The 26,515-nt window shown below is 38.2% G+C and overlaps 1 protein-coding gene across 2 annotated transcripts; it reads right to left on the bottom strand.

The window, feature by feature from the left end:
- Positions 1 to 628: 628 nt before the first annotated feature.
- On the bottom strand, positions 629 to 26,380 carry LOC126872422 (pyruvate carboxylase, mitochondrial). 2 transcript variants are annotated; one of them, XM_050632362.1, is made up of 14 exons: positions 26,225 to 26,380; positions 14,973 to 15,496; positions 12,869 to 13,188; positions 11,925 to 12,075; positions 10,524 to 10,735; positions 9,449 to 9,651; positions 8,980 to 9,241; positions 8,510 to 8,828; positions 7,002 to 7,052; positions 4,991 to 5,458; positions 4,154 to 4,543; positions 3,633 to 4,068; positions 3,028 to 3,424; positions 629 to 2,885 (listed from the first exon to the last, which is right to left on the bottom strand). In XM_050632362.1, the coding sequence occupies exons 2-14, from the start codon at positions 15,103 to 15,105 to the stop codon at positions 2,637 to 2,639; spliced, it is 3,591 nt and encodes a 1,196-aa protein (XP_050488319.1). In that variant the 5' UTR covers positions 15,106 to 15,496; positions 26,225 to 26,380; the 3' UTR covers positions 629 to 2,636. The 2 variants fall into 2 exon arrangements, with proteins under 2 accessions (XP_050488319.1, XP_050488320.1); XM_050632363.1 differs by lacking the exon at positions 7,002 to 7,052 and having other exon boundaries at positions 26,225 to 26,379.
- Positions 26,381 to 26,515: the final 135 nt, after the last annotated feature.

Raw genomic sequence — 26,515 nt, forward strand, 5'->3', positions numbered from 1 at the left:
AAAGAGATTATGAGACAAAGTAAAAACTGCCGCAGACAGGGAGAATGTGAAACTTACCCGCTGTATGGTGACTTGGACGAAACTGTTCGAATAACGTTCGAATTAATTTTTATGGATGTGGAGGAAATTTCTAATAGTTGGACGCAGATGAAAATATCTGTGCAATTTACGACGAGAGAATGTTCGTGAACACATGTCGAACGTTGCAACACGATAAGATAAACACGAATATTGTGTAATCTTTAATAGATTCTAATGATCTGAATGTGATAGCACTTGAGATAAACTAGGTAGCCGTGACGAATTATTCAGTTACAGAGATATACTACTTCGAAAATTGGAGTGCAATTGAATTAACGTTAGATCGAGATTTATCTACTTTACGAATAACGTGAAATTAAATTATCTGGACTAAGGTACGATTTAATACTTGTTTAGCGATCAAAGCGGAACTAATTCGTAAGACGATCTTTCGTAAGAGTTTCGTAAGTGAGCCACGAAAGAAAATTCTGCTAAGACGGAAAACACAGATACAATAAAATCCTCGGAGTCCTTTGTAAAAGATTCAACGCAGCTCCGTTTACAAGAGACAGATAGAAGGAGCAAACAGCAAGAAAGAATTCACTCGTTTAATCGTAAAAGATTGTGTTGCATTTGCCGGTTTACTTCGTACAAATACAATTACATTCGTTAAAATTTAATATCTATACAAATACACTGCGTACATTTCGTAGACGCACATTGACAAGGAGATTCCAATGATTCAATCCCTTTTTCTTTTTCTATATCAAACGCAATTGTACAACCCTATGAAGTATAAGTCAAAGGAGAAACATTGTCATCCCTTACACATTTACGCATACTGTATAAAGATAATAATATATACAACCATTTTTTGAATTCAGCCTGACCAGCATTCACGGTGACATCCGTCGTGACAACGTAAAATAAAATAAAAATCGATATCACACCTTTGATTCTTTGCAGTGGATTGTTAGTTGCATTCGATGTCTGAAAACGATGCATCAAGCTGAACTAGGAAAAAAGATCTCGATTGTGTATCGATCGACTTATTGTTACCGATTAACGTATGTACAATATTTAATTCTTTGTCTCCCTTTTGAAGCACTATTGCAACTTTTTACACAAAGAAATATGGAGTTATGCTATTCCATTCTTGAAGAATAGTATTTTCACAAGTGATTCATATTTATTTAGCTATGATCCGCGTCGACATGACAGAAATTCTAACATTCAGCTAATCTATAGCACAAGAGATTCGTCAAATTCCCTTTCTCGGAACTTTTCCCGACTTAAATCTACAGGAATAGCGTTTCCCAAACCACCTTCGCTCACAAATTAATCACTTTGTACAATCTGGATTCTAGTTCCATCCTGCAAACATTCAATAGATCCTAACACGAATGACTGTTTCCAAGAAACAATTAATTACAGTTCCATCATCGATTTATTTACAATTAGCCTGAAAACCAACATTCTATGAAACATAGTTTGGGAAACGCTGGTGTACTGGCACTTGACATCTTAAGAAATAAACAAAGTGCAGTTGGTGCAATTTCGACGAGTCCTACTGTATCTTTTTCTCGTCGATGGCAAGAAATAAAGTTATTGAACTTTAACCTTCGATGACGTTTGTTGGCTATTTAAAAATTATTCATAGGCCTTTAATATACGTTTCGTCTTCCGCTTAACATCAAATATGAACACGAAGGAATCGATATTTCAGGCAGCATAGATCAATTCTTGTTGCGCATCCAGTGGCATGGTTGCGTCTAATTAATTGCTTAAAAAATCGATAGACGAGATTCGTTACGGATTACAAGTTTCGTTGCGAGAACAACTGTTTGTGCATTAAACGTTACATTAAATACTAGAAGATGACCGTCTTGAACAGATGAGCTCGACGAATAATTATACAAACTGCCTCGGCTAACGCGGCTCATCGACAAATCTTCCGCGCCTAATGCATTTATATCAAAGCACGAAGATAATTTTGCAACAAAACTGTCCCCTGCGGCTTATTTGTTCTTACGTATGATTGAAGCTAAATATTTATCAAGTTACCTGTTTGAGACGAGGCACTCTGTATAATAATCGAAAGAAATAAAAAAGATATTCGAGGATGACCATAGACGATGAAAATACATCAATGTTCATATACAATTATTTTCTTCGTCAACGAAGAAGAAATGCACCTTTATTTAATTAAACTAACGACCTCGTGCTTTTTTTCCTGTTATTCATCGAGGTAGTCGTAGAAATCTGATATCGATCTTCGCAAAGCGATTTTCTTCCTATCTTCTTCGTTCGTATTTTTAAAGCTTCAAAATATTTGTTCGTGAATCTTACGCTATATCGATATTTTCTGCTACTTACAACGATTAAAACGAAGAGAAATTACCCAAGAAATATACATATAAAAAAGAAGGTACTTTCAAGTTTCAATTATCGATCAAAGATCATCGATTAGAGAATTTACACGAATGATCGTTACCTATGCTTTTGGCGACAACGACGTCCGACTTCGATTAATCGAGCAAAATACACTCTTGTTAGAAAGAAATTATACAACGACACGAATTCAGAGACGTCTCAGTCTCGAACGATTAAGAGTTCTATTCCAAGGTCAGGACTAAATCGTCTCCTTCTAATCTCATTCCCTGAGTGACGTCCAGCGTCTTGATCTTTCCAGCTTTCGGAGCTTGGACAACCATTTCCATTTTCATAGCTGATAACACGACCAAGGCTGCACCCTTCTCGACCGAATCGCCTACTTTCACCCTGATGTCGATCACGGTGCCAGGCATGGGTGCTCCGACTTGGTTCTTGTCTCCTTTCGCAGCTTTAGGGTGTACGTGAAGCTCCTGTTTAGAAGGAAAATGGTTTAGTTGAAATTTTCAATCCTGACCACGCTTTTTGGTAGTAAGAGAGTACAACGACAACATAATTCAGGACTTAAAGTGTCGAAACGCGATTAAATTCTGAAAAATGTAACGTGAAATTCACCTTAACAGCCTCCTTGTCCTTGATGAACACAGATCTGAGTTGACCGTTCATTTCGAAGAACACCTCGCGTTCTCCATTCGGCGTGAGGTCTTCGGCAATTGCCAGGGTCTTAATGGCCAAGGTTTTACCCCTCTCGATCGTCACGTCGAACTCTTCTCCGACTTTTGCTCCTGTCAAGAAGATCCTCGTCTCTAATCTGTCCACTGGCCCAAATTGCTCCCGGAAGCTCAAGTAATCGTTCGTAACTTGAGGATAGAGAGCAGCTGACATGATGTCTTTGTTCGATACGTGCGGGTAAGTTTCCTTTAGTTCAGATTTCAAGGCCTCGAAATCCAATGGCGGTAAACTTGCACCAGGTCTTCCTTTTACGCGTGGCATGTCTTTTAACACCTTTGACCTGCAAATTACAGTTATAGAATACGTTCGTTAACAAGAAAAAGACAATTTCTCTAACGCGTTTGTAAAGAAGACACAATGCAGCAAACTTTAAGTTGAACCAATCTTTCAGATTAGAAAATTAAATTAGATAAAAACATTTATAGTTTAGTCGGATAATAACTTGTTGATTTACGAAGCGAAAGGGGCGGTATATTAATTTCACGTACCTGAAAGGTTCGGGGAATCCTCCGTGAGGTTCACCAATAGCACCTTGCAGGAATTCTACAACCGATTTGGGGAAAGACAGTTCCTCAGCTTTGTTCAGCACATCGTCAGCCGAAAGTTTATTCTGAACCATAAACTGCGCCAGATCGCCAACTACTTTCGAACTGGGAGTAACTTTGATAATATCTCCGAGCAACAAATTTGCTTCTCTGTAAGCTTTCTTCACATCCTCGAAAAATTCTCCCAAACCGAGGGAATAGGCTTGGAACTGCAAGTTCGTATATTGACCGCCAGGAATCTCGTTCAGGTAGACGTCCGCGTTTCCAGACTTCATAGTGGTCGTGCACTCGAACGGAGCGTATAAGGTTCTAGTCTGTTCCCAATAGGCGGAGTATTCCGAAATATCCCTGAGATCGAGCCGCGTATCCTTCGGGGTTCCTGGAATTTTTCGAATTTTTCTTCTTCGTGGCACTTGGTTTTATTCCGAACAAGAGGCACCATAGTACACTCGTATCTTACTCACCGATAAGAGAGGCGACCACGGCACCCATGGACGGTTGACTCGTCATTCCGGACATACTGTCAACGGCAACGTCAACCACGTCAGCGCCGCTTTCTGCACATGCTAACATCGACGCCACTCCAGCCCCCGCGGTGTCGTGCGTATGAACATGAATAGGAACATCGGGGTGTTTCTGTCTGATCGCGTCGATCAACATGACAGCGGCTTTCGGTTTCAGAAGACCAGCCATATCCTTAACCGCCAACACGTGAGTACCAGCCTTTACCAACTCGTCCGCTAAGTCCGTGTAGTATTTCAGATCATACTTTTTCCTGTTTGGATCGCTTACGTCACCCGTGTACGAAATCGCTGCCTCGACGATGCCTCCCGCTTTACCAGCTGCCTCCATACCTGAAATTTCGTTTCGTTACGTACATTTCCATCAGTTTCGTTTAGCGTTTATTTCTATCGAAACACTCCTGCTATTTTATTCAGCGACAGTATACGTTAATCTCTCGAGATTCATCTTACCAAAGAAAGACGTCAATGGTTCCCTCGCTACGTGGCCAGATCCTTTTTCTCAGAATCTTCTCAAAATCTCTACCTCTACACCCGATCTAATTAAACTATCTCACGCGCCTTTTAATTATTATTGTAAACAGTCATGCAATGACTACGAATGACTATGAATTTTCTAAACATTTGTTCGAGCACCTTGTCAAGGTCCTTATCGAACCCTCGGTCCAGTTATAGACTACGATAAAGCTACAAAGCTATCTGCCATGATATCGTTAAGAAAACGCGTTGTCGTTGACGTATAAACGGATAAATTTCCGAGATTTGTTTCCCTCGACTTACCAAGAATTAGATTCGGCAGATAATTCAATGAATCGAACACCCTGAACACATCCATTCCAGTCTGTACAGCAAGTTCGCAGAATTTATAAACAACGTTATCGGGATAATTGGTGTAACCGACAGCGTTGGCGCCTCTCAGAAGCATCTGGAAAGGAATGTTCGGTATTGCCTTCCTCATGTCTTCTAATCGTTCCCAGGGACACTCGTGGAGGAACCTAAGAGCAACGTCGAACGTGGCGCCGCCCCAATTCTCCAGGGAATAAAGATTGTTGAACTTATGGGCGACGAATGGAGAGATCGTGAGAAGATCGTGCGACCTGACACGAGTCGCCAGAAGAGACTGATGAGCATCGCGGAACGTGGTGTCCATCAGAAGTAGCCCTTTGTGCTGTCTGACTGCTTTGGCGAACGCTTCTGGGCCTTGCTCCTTGTAAATGTGACGGAAGCCTTTCGGTGGTTCCAATATGTCTGAAAATTTCAGAGAAGTTAGTCGAAGATCGAAAAATTCGGAGGAACTGTAGGAAGCTTTCACATGCGGGTTAGTAAGCTTGCGCGTGCAGTGTCCAAAAAAAAGCGTTAGAATGAGATAAAGGAGAGATTGATCGAAGAGTAAACAAAGGAAAATGTCTCTTGTGAGATTACATAATACAGGATAGACGATGTATAATTGACTCATCTCAAAGTCCTCCCTTATTTTCGAACGATGCATCATCTTTTCTTTCGCTTTAGCAATCGTTTTATGGACGCTCAAGTATGAATGCTCTTAAAAGTAAAGTTCAACAAACTAAATATAATTGAGCAGCTGGAAGGTGCTGTTTGAGAAGCGATAGCGATAGGAATATATCGAATATATGGATAGGAAAAAAATGCGATTGAGGGGAGTTCGACTTTGTATAGTGTCCATAAATGACTTGTATCCAAAAGACTGTCCTTTCTTATCTTGTTTAAAAATTGTTGACAACGAAAATCATTGAGTTTATATACTGTCCACCCTGTATAATAGTTCATGTGTGTGTGCGTATAATGACACTCTTAATTAAAGTATCTCTGACGTAAGTAATAATGTCTTCTGATGTAGATAACCCGTCTAAATGGACGAGTACACTCTTCAAATCTCTCTCATTGATTGCTCTACCTTTGTTCATAACTAAAAACCGATCTACCTCCCTTCTGCACAATTTTAAAATCCATAAAATTATTTTCGACTTAAAGCATCGCTTTAATCTGTATTTTCAGGATTTCTTTTTAAAACATATTACAAAATTCCACTACTATCCCAAATTATATTGCCAATGCTGCTTCCATTTAAATCGCAACACGTGATTGTTGCCCATAAACAAATAATTAAATAAAACGTTGAAACTAAGTAACAGGTGAATTATTAAAATGTATATTTTCGAATGATCTTATTCCAATATTTTGCAAATTATTGCAAATATATAATATGAGACATTTTGCGTTTTCCATTTTCAATTGTACTGTTGGAAAATATACATTTATAGTCACCTTAATTTTTAGATCTACATGAGCAGTTTGAAATTGAAATCATATCTGAGAAACTAAGACACGTGCAAGCTTAACGTTCAATTTCGTTTTCTTTTTTCTTATTTTTTCTTTTTTTTTTTTGTGAAATATTGACTGGAAACAATATTGATGGCTTCATTTGCAAACCACTCACGTAGCGAACAGCTATTTAATTTAGACAAACGTTTTTCCTCTTAACCCAACGAAACCTCTTCCAATCGTACAAACCAAATTCCAATTCCAATATTTGTAAATTACGGATTCCAATCGTGTCTGTAATACAATCAACGCAATAAAATAAATAAAATAAGAAGCAACGAAAATGTTTCAATTTTGACAAGCAAATATCCAATTTGTCGTATCTGCCCATTCTTTAGCTCCGTTCGAAAATATCATCTCTGCCCTTCCTTAACCAACTAACCATCTAATTACCAGTTACTTAAAATACGAAACTTAAGAAGATACGATGATACATCTTAAGGCGTACCTGGTGCGTCTGGATCATTGCTCTCTTCTGCAGCTGCAAACTTAGCAAAGTCTAAAAAAAATGGTCAAACAAAAAGATAAAAGCATGCGATAAACAATTAGAAGTAATTACGAGAAATGATTAATCTCTAAAAGTAAAAGTGACGAAGAAAGTTACTGAACGATTTCCTTGAATTGCTGCAAATTAGTGCACACCAAGAAGTAAGTTTTAAATCACAAATGTTTCTGTCACATCGATGTCTGTCAAAAGAAAACTCTAAAGCTACGTTATATAAAAATGGAAACACCATGCCAACAAAGTATGTTATAGAAACAAGAGTTTTTCCGTGGTTTCGTGTGTTGTAAGTATATCCGTGTGAGTATATAGCCCCAATTTTGAGATACACGATAGTATAGTGCGCAACATAAACTATTTGATAGTGTAGATCACCGATCGGTCTTTAATCCAGCAGACAAGCATGAAAAAATATCGAAACAAGAAGGTTGCTTAATTGCGAATACTACGATCACTCTTAGCGACCTAATAAAAATAATAAAAATACGCTTATGTTCTTTTCACGAAATTTACCAATCGTGCAATTTTTCCATTCTATCTTCGTTTACCGCGCGTGGATTCTAACATTAAAAATTATACACTAAATGCTATTGATATTAATTAAAAGAATATATACATATATATTAGGCTGTCTTCAGACTATCAGGATCCCAACTAAAAGGATCAATATGTATCATCAATACGATATTGTCAATATTTACTGATAAATCGCATTTTCGTTGAGAATCTTGATACAATATCAATGACGATACCATTGATCGTCCAAGGGCATCCTAACAAACAGTACTGGAGTACTCGGTTGCCTATAGTGGCAAAAGGTCAAAGAAACAACCCACATACGAAACAAACGACAAACACCCAATTATCCCCTCACACACAAAAAAGAAATAGAAAAGATTTGCTCCCTTGATTCGCCGTCCCACACCATTGAAAGCGAACTTGTTTGCGCTTTTGCTACTTTAATCGTATCCAATTACGAAATCGAAGTAAGAAGTGATCCTAACAAGGAAAACCCAAGGTGACTGATACACGCCGATTTTGATGAATGTTCGCGCGAATGTTCATTAGATCTACCTAAGAATTTATTTTATACCCTGTCTTGAGACTTACAAATATTTCGTGCAAATTTATAGATCTCAAGACACTAACACAGTACTCGTTTCGACCATCTTTCGTATATTTTTCGACGTTCACGATTTACAAGCACTTACATGGAAGGACTGGCTCGGATAAAAAGGTCGATAGCACCCTTAAAGTAAGAAACGGGCGAGGTCGAATTACGGCTAAATTGTCCGATGTGGAATTATGGCTAAAAGACAGGTCTTTTAGACTTTGTTCGTCAAAATACAAAGTTTCGTTAAAATCGACGCGTATCAGTCACCGAGGTTTCCCGTGAGTGTCGCGGAAACACGTGATCGGACATCTTGTTGCCAATCAGAGCTTCGATACAATACCTAGAGCGACTTGTGGGATGTGGGGCTTTATCTCGGCTGGTTTCAGCGGCGTCGCCAACGGGGTACTTGGTCCGTTCACCAGAACAGTACCAAGATAATTTAACAGCTTTTGAGCTCGATTCTGGCTCGGTTGGAACTGGAACAACTGCGGATTCTCGTCGATGAAGTACGTGTCAACGTTTCCATTGAGGAACTTTTGGTTTTCCAGCACGTTCAGAAGGAACGGGATGTTCGTTTTCACTCCACGAACTCGGAACTCACGGAGAGCGCGATTCATCTTCGCGCAAGACGATTGCAAGTCTCCTGCGTGAGCTATTACCTGAGAACATGAACGAGATTTCAACGAGTATTTATGGTGTAGCTCCGTGCGATACGATAGAGTTTTCTGACTGCGAAAAGAGCAACAGACAGAGCAACAGGTCTGCTTTCGAATCTATCTGTTCTCAATTATAATTTATATAGATCTTTACCTTGACGAGAAGCGAATCGTAGTAAGGCGAGATAATTGCACCAGCGAATGCGGACGCGCCATCCAACCGGATACCCATACCTTCTCCAGAACGGAATACTTCGATTCTTCCGGTATCCGGCTGGAAGTTCTTCGCGGGATCTTCCGTCGTGACACGACACTGTATCGCGAAACCTTGTGGAGCGATCTTTTCCTGAGTCATACCTAACTCGGGTAACGTGATACCCTCGGCAATACGGATTTGTGATTGCACCAAATCGATTCTAAGAGAAATAAATTCGTCTTGCTTAAATCTATGTGCGAAATTCCCGTGAAAAATTACGAATTGATCGTTAGAACAACTTTGGTAATTCTAGTCTTCTGAATGACAAATTTACCATATTTACGTAAATGCTGCAACCATATGCAAAAATATAATAGGCGCTTATGCAAATGTTTTTTCCACGTGTCTTTTGCATCGATATACGTACCCGGTGATCTCTTCGGTAACGGTATGCTCAACTTGCAACCTAGCGTTGACCTCGATGAAGTAGAAATTGCCGGACTCGTCGGCCAAAAATTCCACGGTACCAGCGTTCGAGTAACCAACGTGCTTTGCCAATCTTACAGCGTGTTCTGTCATCTTAGCCCTAACCTTGGGATCTAACATTGGTGCAGGGGCGATCTCAACGACCTGAAATTTTCATCTTAATTAACAGAACGACTCGTTAGAACGCACCGGCCTTCCGACACAACAAAAACTCGCGTTTCGAACGATTTCGCGATACCGTTCCGTTCGTACGATGTTTCACGACGTTAACGAACACGTTGATCTAGAATCGTTCGATTCTTCTCATTTCCCTTTGCATTTTTCTTTCTGTTTTGTCCTTTGAATGCCTATTCCCCGTTTTTTTCTACGTCGTCCTCGTTCTTCGTGCAATACATGGAAACTGTCGAGTACGTAAATGCCATTTAAACGTCTAACAAATCCTTGACACGAAGAAGCAGGAGAATGATTTTTATTCAATCGCCTATTGCGAAATAGTACTCGATTTATCTTCGCGTATAATTAATAATTTAACCGACGTTAACAAACACAAACAAACGTCGATAGTTGCAGAAATACAATTTTGCAACATGTAGTACTGTATCGTTCGAGTGTTCAGAAATTGTATATAGTAATTTATGTAACGTTAGAATGTAACGTAATTTTTGCTTTAACTACGTAACGACAGCTTATACAACAGTACAAACGTAATATTGCAAATCATTTTCCTTTCTCGTAACGAAATTCTATCGATACGCATTTCACGATGAACGGAACGATCGTTCGATCAATTTCTCGAAATGAAATATTTTACCAATTTATACGCCATGTTTCTGTAATTTTTAACCCTTCGAAAAGTTTTTCACGAAATTCTTCAAAATTTCAATTCGATCGTTGCTACAAATAACGTGAATAAATTAGCGTGTCTAAAAATACGTGTAATATGGATCAAAGCGAATAAACGATTTTATTAGATGAATGACCACTGTCTAGAAACGGTTAAATCTTCTTCTACTGACCTTTTGATGGCGACGTTGAACGGAACAATCACGTTCATAAAGATGAACGACATTGCCAGCTTTGTCTCCCAACAATTGCACTTCGATGTGCCTTGGCCTCTCGATGAATTTCTCAATGAACATCGCACCGTTCCCGAAAGCGGCTGCCGCCTCGGAAGAAGCTCGCTCGAACATTTCTCGAACCTCTTCCATGTGTCTCACGACTCTCATTCCTGACCAAGTACAGAAAATAGACTTTATTTCGGAGTTTAGAACTCCGACAACTGAGAGAAATTTTACACAGAATATCACCGACATTCTCGTGAAACGAAAGTATATCTCTTCTGTAGAAGTTTATGCAATTTAATGAAATCGAAAGGATATCTTTACACATTGACAGAAATTACAGGCGTTTTTATCGAATATTTGAAACTTGCAATGGAATTTAATGAAAATTGAAAGCTTTCGAATCAGAATTTCATGGAAATTAATTATCTGCGAAAAGGTATTTGCGTCGAAAACTTGAAATATTTATACCGTTTAAAAGGTTTTTGCTCTACTGTATACTTGAACTAAATTCATATAAGTATATAGTTAACGTTAAATACATTCTTACCAAAAAGGTATAATTTTCCTCGCAGATAAGAATAATGCACTTGCGTTTGTACAGATAAGGTAAAAGAGTTACGTACATGTATAATACCTAATCCGTTCTACATTCGTTTCAAGTTGCACGAAATGATTCAATCTTAATTGTACTACGAACATAAATCTTCTCTCGAGGTGACGCTTTTATTGAGCGTTCGTTGTGAATGCTGCTTCGTTCATCTCCGATTCTCATTAAGTAAATAGCATTTGGAATAAAAGTACAATGAATATTCTGTTTTGACTGCTTCCAAGTTGTAAAACGATTCGGATACTTTAACGAATCGAGATTATCGTACGAGCAATTATTTTCAGAACATGTGCAATATCGCGACCATCGAAAATTTTCCAAATATTTTTTCATGTTTTCACATCAACAATTGCTCGATTCTCGTGAAAAGGGACATTATGGGAACCAGTAGTAGTCAACGAAGTGTAATTAAGTCTGCTCATAAATCATACAGAGGAGAGAAACTGATAAACTTGTTCCACCGAGTGGATTTCACAATGAGTAGTTTTCGTGACGAGTAGACGTCCGCGGGAAAGAAGATGAGAACAAAAAAAAAAAGCACCGGAAACACCAGATACGAATGCATTGGACGTTGCGCGTCCAGAGCATCAGCCTACTTTATCGAAACGTCGTTTTTATTTCACGACAGAAAATAACCACGAAACAAGACGCTGTTTTCTAGCCAGGGAAAATTTCATTTGTACGTAGAAATAGCTTAAACGAACGTTTCTATCCGATAAAACGAAGTTAGTTCGATAAAATCCTACCTCTTCCACCTCCTCCGTAAGCAGCTTTGAATATCACCGGCAGTCCGTGTTTCACACAAAATTCCATTGCCTCGTCAGATGTTGTTACTGGTCCGTCTGTTCCCGGAACGATCGGCACTCCAGCCTCTATCGCAGCCTGCCTCGCAGCTACCTAATCATTTTCAAATTTTTATGATTTATGCATAACTGGATAGTGGAATCTAGGAAAGTAGAAAGCCTGGAGAGGCGGTCTGGAAAATTTCCTTGCTAACGAAACATACTGCGAAGAAGCAGTAAATCGTCCGAGGAATTTCGAAAAGGAAAAGAAAGACAAACAAGACCGAAGATAGGGATACGTGGTAATAAAACAGAAACAGAGAGAAATAGATTAAATAAATAGGCAATTAGTTAACTCAGAGACGATAGTAAGGCAGATGTTGGGTCCCGCGTGCTTCTCTCGGTTTGAAATGATCACGGAGGTTAGGACGAAGCGAATGAGAGTAAGGCGTATGGTAGTTCAGTGAAGTAATAGTATAATTGTTCCTGAATTCTACAGCGGTGAGTCGATGTTTCCACTTAGCGTAGGTTTGCAGGTGAATAAATATTCTTTGCTACGCTCTTCTGATACCCTTAGACCAGGATAGGCGTGCGCAAATCGCCAACGATTAGGGGAGAAATGATTTTAAGATGACAGAGATTTTGGGAAAGGGTCAACTTAATCTGTAAATTCGTGAGTCGATGCACAACAGTAGATATGATAGGAATTGTAAACAAACTTTTCATTTCTAGGCTGATGAGGTGTAGATTAAATAAATAATAAAGCTAATATAAATACAATCGACACTGAACTAACGAATGAGTAGAAATGGCAGAGAAAAACGAGTAATAAATTAAAATACCGGGTTACCAAGGGTCGTTGCAATTTTATTAATATTCCAGAGTTTGATTTTTTTAAGAAATCGTACCTTGTCACCCATTTGTTGAACGACTTTGGGGCTAGGACCGATAAATCTTATTCCAGCGTTGATCACCTCCTGCGCGAAATCCGATCGCTCCGACAGGAAACCATAACCAGGATGAATAGCGTCGACATCGTTCTCTTTCGCGATTTTCAGGATCTCCGGAATATTTAGGTAAGCTTGAACAGGTGGAAGCCCTTTTCCGATCACGTAACCCTCGTCGGCTTTTTGTCTGTGCATTTGCATTTTGTCCTGCTCCGAATAGATGGCCACGGAACGGATGCCCAGTTCGGTACATGCTCGAAACACGCGAATGGCAATTTCTCCTGCAAGAACAATAAATTTATTTTGTTACAGCGGTATTACTCCTCTTTGAAATCTTTATTTCGAATTCTCATTTCGTCCGATCTTCATTAACCCCGCTGAGGACGCACGTGCGATTAAATAACGTGCACGTGCATCATATTCAAAATTACGAGAATACCGTCGTTTTCGTACACCGATTTATCGCACGGCCTTGTTCCGTAAAATGATGCAGCCATCGATGCAGACATTTCATCAAATGTAAGTTCTCATGGAATTTATGAACGTGCTACGAGCATAAAGGTAAAACATTTGACGTTCGAGTCGTAATTCGTAACGTATGAAGCACAGTTTTCTATCGAGCCACATAGTTTAATAGGATACTTAAATATCCATAGAAGCGTATGTTAATAATTTCTCTAATACGTGTTGCCAGTAAAACAATTTGCACAAATATGAACCTAACGTTGGAATATTTATAACTTGTTAGCGCGTTTCGCATGGCCTGAAAGATGGCGAAGAAATTATTATCTAAGGAATAACGCGTACTATTTTCTTACATTTGTATGCACGTTTGCGGTAATTCTTCATTTCAAATGCGCATAAATACGTTCATCGTAAAAAACAACGATAAAACCTGATTTTGATAAGATTAGCGCAATATTGCCTGAATCGTGCAACTAGTAAGCGAATTAAATTTCCAGATATAATTATCTTTGAATACACATCGTTTTCTAATCTCGAAACTTGAATCTTTCCTACGACAAACAAAGAGTGTGATACTACGAAGAGAAATATCTCGTTTTTCAAAATATTCATTTTTCATCGCCACAAAGATACGTCATCCTATTGATTGGATATTAACGACGTTCGTTATCAAACGTAGACACAATAATGCTCGCACAGCAATCTTAGTCTCGTGATTTATATAAATACCTCTTTAGGACTCTTCTGCCAAAGAACGCGAACCAAATAGGCACACTCTCTATGTTTAAGACGAATACATGGCGACACCGGTGTCCGCTTCTCGCTCTACATCGCTTCTACAAAATTTCCTAGCATCGTTAGTTTATCGCTTACTAGAAATAATCGAAACCGATAATTGCACTGGCAGTGGAACGATATAATAAATGCGAATTGCGATAGAAGAAGAATTAAAGCAGATTGTTTAAACGGCGTCCAATATGTTAATCATTGTTAATCTCGAATTATATAAAGATAAAACGATCTTATTAATAATCCCTGTTTTGCGTTGAATTATGACATCTTTAAATGATTTATCATTAGTGGGTCAATTACGACTCGAGCTAAAGATAGACACGTGAATGGCTTGACTTCGACATTGACGTTGACAATATTTAGACGAATAGATCGGTTCTAGATATTGCGATAGCGATTTATAAAAATTCGATTATATACAAAGGAAAGGTAGCATCGTTTATTTAGTCCAAATATTTTGTATGCGTTCGATCGAATAACCGGAGAAACTTTAATAACGAGCATTGTAATCTTTAATTAGTAATAATATCTCTATTGCCTTGCAGAGTTACATCAATTTATTGAAATAACGTGGTTAAATCTTTGTTTATCCATCGCTTTCTCGCAATCAGTAATTTCACACCCCTGAACTTTGACATCAATTTTTTAAATGTATTCGTCCCGATCTGAATCATGCTTGGAGACTCCGATTATTACGAGCTGACGCTACAAAATAAATTACAAAACTAACACCGTGTTATGAACCGCGTTATACGGCTTGAAGCTGGAACAGATGAAACTGTTAGAAACGAAAGAAGGCGAAACTCACCTCGATTGGCGACGAGGACGCTCCGGATTGGTTTGTACTTGATATCGCTAGCGAAACATCTTTTTGCAATTTTATACACTTGCAACACGTTCCTGTGTTTGGTCAGTGCGTATCTAGCACGTGAGGACTGCATTTTTACGATGTAGAGTCGCGTGGGACACTTTCACCAAACGTAGATCAATTTACACTGTTCGATTAGAATCTCCTCTTAATCTTAAGTACCGCGTTAACTTCGTTAAATATCTCGCCTCGATATATCCTTCCAAAGGAACTTTTAACCGCAACAACGCCACTATAGCCTTTGCTGCTCTTGAATAATAAAAGAAATATTTCTCTTTCTCTCTCTTTCTCTCTCTTGCTCCACGCGGAATTTATCACTCTTTGTTATCTCTTAATCGAACCACACTGTTTCGTATATGTCGCTCCACGCGTCTCGATGTATCGTAAAAGTTCGATTGCAACGGCTGGAAGCTGCACCGGCTGGAAGCTTATCGAGAGTCCGGCGTGGAGTGATTGCCAGCTTTCTGAAACAATAGATATTAAAGTTCGCGCGTGATCAAACAAATCCTTGATATAGCGAGCGGCAGAATTCAAAACAGTGGTTACTGACGTCATTTCGAGGTACAGTAAGTAAAATTATTATTAAATATTTCGTCGTAAATTGTTACCGATGACGGGGACACCTGGACAGTGTTTGCTTTTAACGTTAAATCATCGAGTGCTATCCCTTAATTATTGGTCGTTCACTGTTAATCATGCGAGATTGATTTTTTACAAACAGACTTTTCTCTGCTAGGTGTTTACTTGTCAAGGAACGATTTCATACAAGTACAATCGATACAAAAAATAGAAAATTGATAAGAATGGTGGGGGATAAGATTAATCGGATAGGATCAAACGTAAGAAAAGCCTGAAATTATTTTACAAACTTCACCGCACGATGTTCTGATGCACTTTGCGCGTCGATCATAACGAAACATCGTGAGTCAGACAGTTTCTTAAACCATAGGTCGATGCCAAGCAAAACGTATACAGAAAATATTTTCTACTGGAAACGATCGCTTGACTTTCGGATCGAGTACGATAATGGAACAAATGAGTTTATTATTAGAATAACATTAGACGCGTACTTTGAACGTTACTCTCATAAATAAAGCCCGGTTAAAGTCTCCTTCTGAATGTGTGGCCTTGTTGTATGTAAACCGCCACGAGTATAACGATGAATAAATTAAAACGACGAATTCGTTCTAACCATCGAAACGATGAAACGAACACAGATTTACGATATAGTATGTATACATTTTCAATGTTTTGCTTTTGACGAATCAATTAAGGCCGAACAACTTGGGATTTTGTTTTGGACTATTTTTAAAATCGTTACAGTGACTCTTTGATCATTCCGATGCTAAATATATTCCGTAGTAGAAGATATTTTAAAAATAGCCTAACTACGTGAATGTTTCGTGTCGAGTTAATGTTTATGAAAGAACATTATATTCTGCCTAAACCACTTGTTTCCAATCAATCAGAAAATATCGCCGTGTAATCGAACAGCGATTGAGAATTGTGTAATCGATTGTGCAATCCCTTCGACGACCTTGTCTGGATTTCCATAAATGGCAACCAGTCCCCGAGATCCGATTTCAAAGTCAGAGATCACCGATCACGACACGTCCATATTTTTTAATACCTTGACATTGTAAATGCTCCACTTATTTTGACCCAGATACTCTTGTTACGTTCGTTTAACCAAAAGTCAACGCGAAAGCTCTTAACAGGGAGACCCGACGAACGAATTAAAACACAATTTGTATGAAGATTAGAAATGCGATTGAGTCGTTTTGTTCGACGAAACAGAATGATATTTCTGCCGTAAATCTGAAACGCAAATTTTCCAGACGAGTCGGATATTCTCCGTTTCGTCTGAATTCACACACGTCAGAGAACATTTAAATTTAATACACACGTGCGAAGAAACTACGAAGCAGCATTGATTCGTTCAATTGCACGGTGAATCGTGTGCGTGAAAAAATCGCTGCATCTCTTCCTCTCGACTTTCTTCATGTTCCACCGAAATGGGGTTGTTCGCGTGATAAATGAAAAAAATATTTAAGAAGCTAAGAAGATAAACGTGAACGATGAAACGATAAAAGAAAAAATGAATCGCGTCTTACGATCCTCCCGAGAAAGAATCGATGCCAGTTGATTCTAATGCCAATTTTTATCGTTCTTTGACATCGTGCGTTTTCCAGAACGCATTTCTTGCATAACGCGTAGACTATGAACCTCAGACGAGACAGTAATTTGCAAACGTAACGCACTCGATACACGCATAAATTCATGCGTTCTCTGGCTAAAAAAATAATCACGAACCTATCAGTCTTAATTGGAAATAGCAAATGTAAAACGTTTGAAACTTTTTATCTGATTAATCCTTCTGCTCAGCTTTGTAAACATTTGCACAACTATTATTTACATCGAATGACTGACAACTATAATTACTTACGTTTCACGAACGATGTATAGATACTTCGAAGATATCACTTTATTTTCTATCGAATCATGGAACAACATCGAATAAAATATCAACAGATAAATTGGACATTGTCGAACATTAAAGCTAAAGCGAGTGCGTCAAATGCTGTATGTCGCTGGGCAGGACACTGTACAGACTACAAACGCGATTCTACAAATTTCTACGCAAATTGGTCCGGATAGACTTTATCGCGAAAAGAAATGGTTCTCTACTCAACATTTGACTCAGGTAAAAGGGTGCGTGCGCATTCAATTTTAGAAAGGATCGTCACCAACGTGTGTCGATATATGTGTGCGTGTGCGTGTGCGTGGAACATATCGTATTAGACGTAAAAACGTACCATGGTCCCTTCAGCCTTTTGCGCAGAGGGGATGCTATTGAATGTTATCCCTCATTCTCGATACTATATATGGAAGAGTGGACGAAGGAAGAAGATGGATGCTTTTGATCGTGTTTACTTTATATCGTACTTATGGAATTATATTCTACATATTCATAAGAACGTAACTGGATCGCTGATTCTATAAAAGAATGTTAACATATCGTTGATTGAGTAGGTAGCTAACATTAAAGTATAATTTTAAGCACGTATATAAGAGCCACTTCACGACAGGGAGGGAACACTGCAAGGAAGCAAAAGCCAAAGAAGGATAAGCGTTAGATATAAGTAAGAGATGTAAACCGAAAGTCGTCCAAAGCCAAAAGACACGGACTAAAAATAAATAAATAAAATAAATAAAATAAGAGCCGCTTCGTTCGTTGAAACAGAAAGTCTTATCTTTGAATGATATTATAATTCTTGAATTATTATGAATCATAGTTGACAATGCAGAAATAAAGTCACAAACTTCTGCCAGAATTCAGCAGCGTTCTAAATAGAACAGTCTTGTAACATGATGTCCCCCCCGTTTGCCAGGAAAATTAAAATAATGATTCGTGTCATTGACATGTATAAAGATGCCATATTGCCTTCAGTTTGAAGGGTTACATAAACGATCAATAAAATATTCTATACAAATAATTAATATCAAAATTTTGCCCATTTCGTAGCTATTTCGTACCTTTCTCGGCATTCTCGTTCCTATTTAGACATATTTACTTATAAATGTATGTACGTCTGTTGGTCGTATAGAAGCTGTTTAAAAAACACATTAACGTTCGATCTCTATGAATGTGCGGATCGATGAGTCGGACACGTCGTATTGCCAAGATTTACATATGCATATAGGAGATACTAAACGACAATATAAGAGCTCTTCGACCTTGCGCAAAATCAGAAGGAAATACTCAAAATAAGTCTCTTATGTAACTACCGCGGCAGCGATTTAAATTTCATTCGACAGAAACTCGTTGTCTCCGGTTTTTATGCTTTTCGCGTTCCTCTTGCTCCCCGATAGAGGCAAAGGCAGAAATGCGCCGCTTGATTTATTTAAAAGTTGGAAACCGAGAATTAGAAACAGAGATGATCGTTACCTCTTCTATTTCCCATTCGACTTAGCTTCTTCTGTCGCTATTAATGCGATGACGGAGACGTAATAAAGTAGCACAATGATGCACGTTACTAAAAGAATCCTGGGAAACTATATTTCATGCTGTACAACCGTAAGACGATTTGCGAGTCGCGTTAGATAATCTCTCGCAACGATATCTGTTTCTATTATTTTTTCTTACAATTCACGTACATCGCTATATCAATTTACTACGACGATTAAGAAATATCGAACGTGTAATTTTCATAGTAATCTCTGATGATTGTAGTTTTTTTTTTTGTAGTAACAAATACGTCAAGATACAAAGAGAAAGTTGTATTATTGTACGAACGAAGCCATTCAAGCGCGTTGTTAATCGACCTTGAACGTAATATTCTGTCCAACACATTAAATTGACGCGTGTCGTAGAATAGGCTCTATCATTATTGGTTTCTCCCTTTCGAAACAGCTTCAAATTTCGCTTCAATGTCTATCCAATACTTGTACAGTAACGTATTTGCATTTTAATTTTTATCTTACGATAATCGAAGTAAAAATAAATTTCCTTCGTCGTTCGAACGAGCTTTCCGTAGATAATGTAATACTATTACGTTGCTGATACCCTTACGCTATTCGTATTTACCAAATAATTCTTTGAATTGTTACAAAAACCATTGATCTGTGAACATATTTAAGAAAAAATGAAATTTATCTGGTGTTTTAAAATCTAAAGTTACTCGCGTGCACCCGTTGCCGCGATGGCTGTACACAATCTCCGTCTATGTGTTTATTGGTCAATGACCATTCAATAAGTCGTCAATTTAATATTCGTTGAACACGTCACACTGAAACTTAAGAGCCGTTTTCGTTTTACATATGGTATCTATCGCGAGAAACAGCGTTTTAAATGTTTATTTTTTAAATTCTATCAATTTTCTTCGCTACTTTATTTTTATCGTTACACATTGTGTTATTAATAACTTCCTTGAGAAGTTGTTTACGAAATATATACTTCATTTATCAAGCTTTCTAGCTCTAGGAATTTCACTCCGCTTCAGAATTTGTCGAATATGCCTCTAACGTACATCAGTGTGACTGCTTTTTTTGGAACGATCGATTAGATAACAGCGAGTAAAATCCATTCTTGAAATACCTCGAGATTAGTGTACCGCGTGCCTTCTGGAAAACAACTTCAATAAAGTTGTGCGAACAACTTCAATAAACCTACAAACTATAAAACTACTTTGTGCGTTTGTCACGCAGTTGCAAAACATCCGCTGGATAATCTACCGAACTACTGACCTTTCAACCTCGTTGCACACACGGGCTTTTTTTATTCCCAACTCTGTCAATATAGGTACTAATGTCATATGGCATATAATTAAAATAATATTTATAATTTCAAACGATCTATAGATTTTCTATTCACGTCCATTCACGTCACTCGTAATAATTTTGTTTCGCACGGTTGATCGAAATAGAATCTTTGATCAATTTTTAAATGAAAACAATTGAAACGTTCATTCGTTGATTACCGTCCGCGTCTTATAAAGCAGCAAAATTTCGAAATATTTCCATTTAATTCCCATCGTTTCCACATATTTTGATAGCGATATATGTTGTTTGCGTTACTACAGCGTTGCTATTTTTGAAACAATCTGTCGTTTATCGGTATTCGTAATATGGAAAATGTAGAGATTACAATGCGTACTTGTTTCCTTTAGATTAAAGGAGTAATTTTCCGTAAGACCGAATGAATGGTAAAAATTGTATAACTTTATCAGATATATCAAATGTATTAGCATTAAACGTTAGGTCGAATACATGCAGGAAAGGTGTCATGTTCTAAAGAAATAGACCATAATTGACACTAATCGTGTCGCTCAGAGTATCTGGTAATCTTTGTTGTGCTGGCTAATCAAGTCAAATATACGTCCTTGTGGTTTAATCGGAAGTGAAATTTAAATGGATATCTATGCGATACACGTCGCTGTCCAAAACATTATGTCGTCAAAGTCGTTATTTGCTCAACCATATCAAATTCACTGGAAAGATCGAACGATACAAATTATTGGCAAAATATACAACTAGGATAAATTAAATATAAGTGCAAATGCTGACAAACATCAAAGTACGAAAGTGAAAACCACATGTCGCGATTTTTTTCAAAATGAACAAAAAACAATTATCTGTTTGGTCTTCTATTCCTATACGTTGGTCTTCCTTATCTACATCGAAGACTTCTGCGTCATTGATATGACTTCTTAATTAGTCTATCCCTATTTTCCATGTTATAGGACTTCATCAAATTAAACTCGTTAAACGTTGCTAAGATTGTATTTCAACTAAACTAGTTGCGGTACGTCATTGTGTTGCGATGTGAATATCTATCTATATATACTAGCGAGAAATAATGAAATAATTGCAAATATCGATCCTACAACAGCGTAATGTCAGAAACAGTTGAGCCGCGAGTCATATACAGGGTGGTTGGTAACTGGTGGTACAAGCGGAAAGGGGGTGATTCTACGTGAAAAAAGAAGACGAAAATATAAAATAAAAATTTTTAAAAATTTTTTTTAATTTTTTTAAAAATCTACAGTGAGATCCGTTATAACGAGACGTGATAAAGTGCACGCGTACGGAGCGAAAATTCAAAGTCGATTTTCTCGAAAACAAAGCCTCGAACGAAAAATGTTTATTCTATATTTTCGACTTCTTTTTTCGCGTAGAATCACCCCCTTTCCGCTTGTACCACCAGTTACCAACCACCCTGTAGATTTGCCAGACATCATTGAACAATGTTTATCATTTTGTTCCGTGCCATTTCAGAAGAAATTTTATTCTTCGATGAAGCAACGAATAGTAATAATAATATTATTATTATTAAAACACGGTGTACGATTGTTTTACAACTGGGAGATGAAACACATTGCAATATACAACATAGTACAATAGGAAGTACGATGAACTTTGCGATTGCACGAAGTAGCACACAATGTAAAACAAAGTTTAATTTCACCTATTACTGAAACTAATTCTACTGCACAAAGTGGAAATTTGCATCAGCACAGTGATTCCTTTACGAAGCGAAGGAAAATATAATGGCGAAAAGTATTACAAATTAAAAATCTGTTTGCATCGGAGAATAGCTACGTCTTTCGCATAAAAAACATTTCATAAGTAATCGAAATAAGGAGAGAAGCATGTAAATGTCCTGCGATAATGATATTACGCACATATAATATATTATAATTAAACTCAAGGTTTAACTCCAGTAATTTGAATTAATGTACTTAATTAAGGTGTTAAAGCTGAGCTACTATTTCGCAACAAAACACGTTGGTGCGTGTAACATCCAAAGTTCGTTATTTATCTTTTCCCTCCTTACAACGTAAGCCGGGGCAAGATCGTGCGAGATCTCATGTATTAAAAATATAGATATACAGACTTTGGAAAAATACCGATATCGTTTGATATAATCGTACGATTAAATTTAGACTGAGTTAATTAAGACTTTGTTAAGACTGAGTTAAATTTAGACTTTGTTAGAAAACAAACAACGATTCGTACGAATCTATTCAACGAACGTTGTACACTACGATCCTTTCGTAATCGTTAGACCATAAATGTCTATGCGAATTCATAATTTATAATCATGGCTAAAAAGATGGAAGCTAAATTCATCCTTTTCATTCGATTTTTTCACTCGTTAAATATTATGACGAATCTTATGGTTCACATCGTAACGCTTATCGTTTTTATCGCCTCGCGACTGCGTTTGTGAGTCCAACGGCGATTCGATGCTGCAAAATGATATCGATTTTTAAGATTAAAAACACTGATCCGTCAGTATTAAAAGTGGCCAGATGAAAACTAAGCAGACCGACTATACGAAAGAGTTATATTAAAGAGCGGGGTGATCGTAGCTAACGATTTCAACGTTGGTCCGAAAAAGGGGCGTCAACTGAATCGATATTTCTAGCAGGCAAGTAGGGAGGTAGGAACGTTAACCGACTGTTGAGGGAGCACGTAAACGTTCCTCCTTGAGGACTGTCTCGTTCGTTTTGGCACAGTTTGAACATCCTATACGATATATATCGTCAGGATTATCTAATTCACAGCGATATAGTGCATTATATCGGAGAAGGTAACCGTCAAATTGGACCCAGTGAAAACTTGTTTCTTTGAGAAAGAGAACGATGACTCGTGTATTGGAATTGTCGTGGATTATTCTTTGGACGTTGCTACGCAACCTTCGTGTGTATTCGGCCAGTGAATACGCGTTAATGTACGTGTGTGTTAATGTGTATATATGTTTAAAAGTACCAGAATCGTTGTTAGCTTCTTGTTGACTGAAGCTGACAGATTGTGTTGGTCAGTTATTTCGTAAAGACGACCCAAGAAGTAACGCGACTTTTACCAAACTCATAGACCTGTACATTTAAATCATCCACTAGAAGGCTCGTCGTTACCAATAACAGATTTTTTTACGATAAAGCACACAATTCGTCGACGTAATATTCGTGAAACGTTTATGGAAGATTGTACGAAAAAAAAAAAAAGAAAAAACGCGCTGGTCACAAGAGAATAAATAGAACGACGGACAATGCGCAAAGCGAGGAGAAGAGGAAGACTGCGGAAAATGATGCGTCTCGTTTGATTGGCGCCTGCACACGCGCTCTGTAATTACACGTGCTCTAGTCGTCGTATTCATACGCATACTGCGTCAATTAACACACTTGTGCGTATTTGTCGCACGAATTGCAGGTATATCAGAAATGCAGCCGCGATACATCAATGTTTAACCAACGCGATTAAACGTCAGTGAATGTAATTAACGATTTTACGTTGCCAAATATACGATATAAACGTAATAAGACATGTACCGAGGGAAAATTTCAGTAAAAACGTCTCGAAGGCTACTGGGAAAAATTTTGACTCGAAAAGGAACAAACGCGTAAACTAATGAAACGCCAGGCGAAGCATGTGTTTGTACACGCGTTATTAATCTTCTTGTATTCGCGTTGTTGGTACGTAATTGTCATTCACCGATCGATATTTGTCATTGGTCTCATTGAGAAAACAAGCAATTTGTTATCGGAGGAATGATACGTCTGATTATCTAACCGTAGTTACGCATAGGGTGAATTAACTTCTACGTAGAGACTTGAAAAATCTAAATCTTCAGCATCGATCAACGAACTGTGTGTTACGATTATCTTAAGAATTACCAAATTATCAAATTACGACTCTCGTTAAAGTGAAGTAATACAATTTGTAGTACATACCATAGGTTTTTTTCTCTAATCAAGCAACAACTATATTGCAGCCATTGATTCATTAAATAATTGCTTTCATTCATCGGCATACTTGAATGCAGAAATTCCACGGATAGATGTGATACAAGTATAAGATAAGGAAAGTTGAAGATATAAAAAGATAGAAAGAGCTAGCAGTTTCTATTATTCGCTTTCATCTTCGTTGGTATGAATCAAAAACAGTTGACCTAATCATCGTGCAATATTGTTTACGTTTCAAGCGCCACTAGATATGTAACGTTACATTTTCGCTAGCTATTCACTAGCGCTTCTAATATATCAGTCGAATTCTGTAACCGATACGGGAAAAATATATGGACGGAGTGGAAAAAGGACTGCATACATGAACACATTTAAACAACATGCATTGCAAATTCTGCGCACATTGGCGTCGATATATAAATATTTATGAATTGATACTTCCGAATAGAAATTTAAAAACGTAATTTAAGGAATGATATTCGTGTGTGGACGTCAATTACAACGTCAACTCTAGTGTGCTATACCGAAGTTAACCTTATAATTGCTCTCTTTAATGTTGCAAAGAAAATATATAAAAGAATTAGAATAAATAAAACGACGTGAATGATATGTATCACAAAAAAGCACCGAGAATTTCAATTCCCGGGAAAACCCTGTAATAAATTTCGAATGACTGTATTAATTAAACTTATATTGTCATAAAAAGTTAGTTTCTCGTCTGTACAGATTAATTGCAAGATTAAAGCATTTCGATAAGCGTACGAAAACCAAATCTCTCTTCTTTAAAGGGGAGATCGTATCGCTGAAGAGTTATTCTGTACATAATATTTTCCTATATGAAGGCAAGAAATGAAGTTACGTAATAAAAAATTATTTTATCAGATCAAAGAATTGTACGCTCCCATTCACTCACGAGCAGCTTCGATCGCTTTAATTCCGTTAGCTCGTAACGATACTAGTTGCCAAATTTACGATTAAAGTAGAGATAATCGCTTGCAATATTAATCTTTCAGCTCGTTGACATCGGAATTCTAATTATAAAGAGATTTTGGTTGTTTGAAGTTGTTCGTAATAATAAAAATATCTAACTATAGAAACAGAAAGGCAAGAAAAAATTGATTTTCCAAATCTGAAAGAGCATGTCCACGCTCGAGCAATCAACGCGGAATCTCGTGATCTTCGACCCTGCATCGAGACCTCGTTGATCGACCATGACGATTCACCGAATTATTACATAAACGTCCTAAACCGTCATTCGGGGTAGATCATATGGCCAGAACGTTTGTAAATGTTCGTTTCGACGACTCTTTGACGTTCGATTCTAACGAGTTTGTCACCGACGCAAGAATTACACAACACGTTATCCCTTCTTATTCTCACTGTGCATTAAAGAAAAAAAAAACGCACGAAACAGAGACCCCTCGATGGTGCATTCGACGTTGGTCGATTTCGAATTGTTGCCAGGATTTGTGCATCTATGTTTACCCGAGACGGGCGTGTTGTAATCACGGATGCGCCAATTTGAATTCGGTCGAAAGTGGTGTACGAATAAAAATGCCAAAAATGTTGGTACACGCGCGGCCAATCGGCGCATCTCGAACCACAGACTCTCGAATCGAGAGCAGCGAACCGCGGCACGATAACTCGCGTGGGTCAATTTCGTTGTTGGCGCAGACCGCGAAACTCAGCACGCACGCAAATCTCAAGCAAAGCACACACACGCGTTGTTTCGGCACTGCAATCGTGACAGCCAAGGGATTTCAGGTTTCTGGGCCAGCTTCACTCGATCATTTGCCGGCGACCATGAATTGTCAATAATTCATTGCCGCACCGGGAAATACTGTGCACGGAAAGATCGAACGCGACGCAAACGTTACGGAAGACGTAACACGGTGAAACAGACGAAAACACGTCGAATCTCATTCAATAATTCGGTGTACTTACGGTGTTGCACGCCGGGGACAAGGTAGGCCAGACCCCGTCCGGCTGAAGTCTAAGCCGCAGTGAAATCTTGAAGCACGTCGAACTGTTCTCGCTGGTACACGCGTTCGACCTCTATGGAAATAGACAGGCGCGATTGGTATACCAACCTGCGCCTGCTCGTACCGTGATGCGCGTTTCTACGGACGACCGACGGTGTCGCCAGCTAGCGGTTACGCCGACCGAGGAATAACCTTATCACAAGTTGGACATATTGTCTGATAGTGTATCGTGCGAGTTTACTGGCTACAGAAT

The sequence above is a fragment of the Bombus huntii genome, chromosome 13 (genome assembly GCF_024542735.1).
Source record: "Bombus huntii isolate Logan2020A chromosome 13, iyBomHunt1.1, whole genome shotgun sequence".
Classification (NCBI taxonomy): Eukaryota; Metazoa; Arthropoda; class Insecta; order Hymenoptera; family Apidae; genus Bombus; species Bombus huntii.

Coding starts and splice junctions, on each gene's coding strand:
- LOC126872422 (XM_050632362.1), bottom strand. CDS start 15,105: ATGCAGTCCTCACGTGCTAGATACGCACTGACCAAACACAGGAACGTG. Junction 12,076..12,868: donor TTCAACAAATGGGTGACAAG/GTACGATTTCTT, acceptor GAAAATGATTAG/GTAGCTGCGAGGCAGGCTGC. Junction 5,459..7,001: donor CAATGATCCAGACGCACCAG/GTACGCCTTAAG, acceptor TGAAATTTTCAG/ACATATTGGAACCACCGAAA.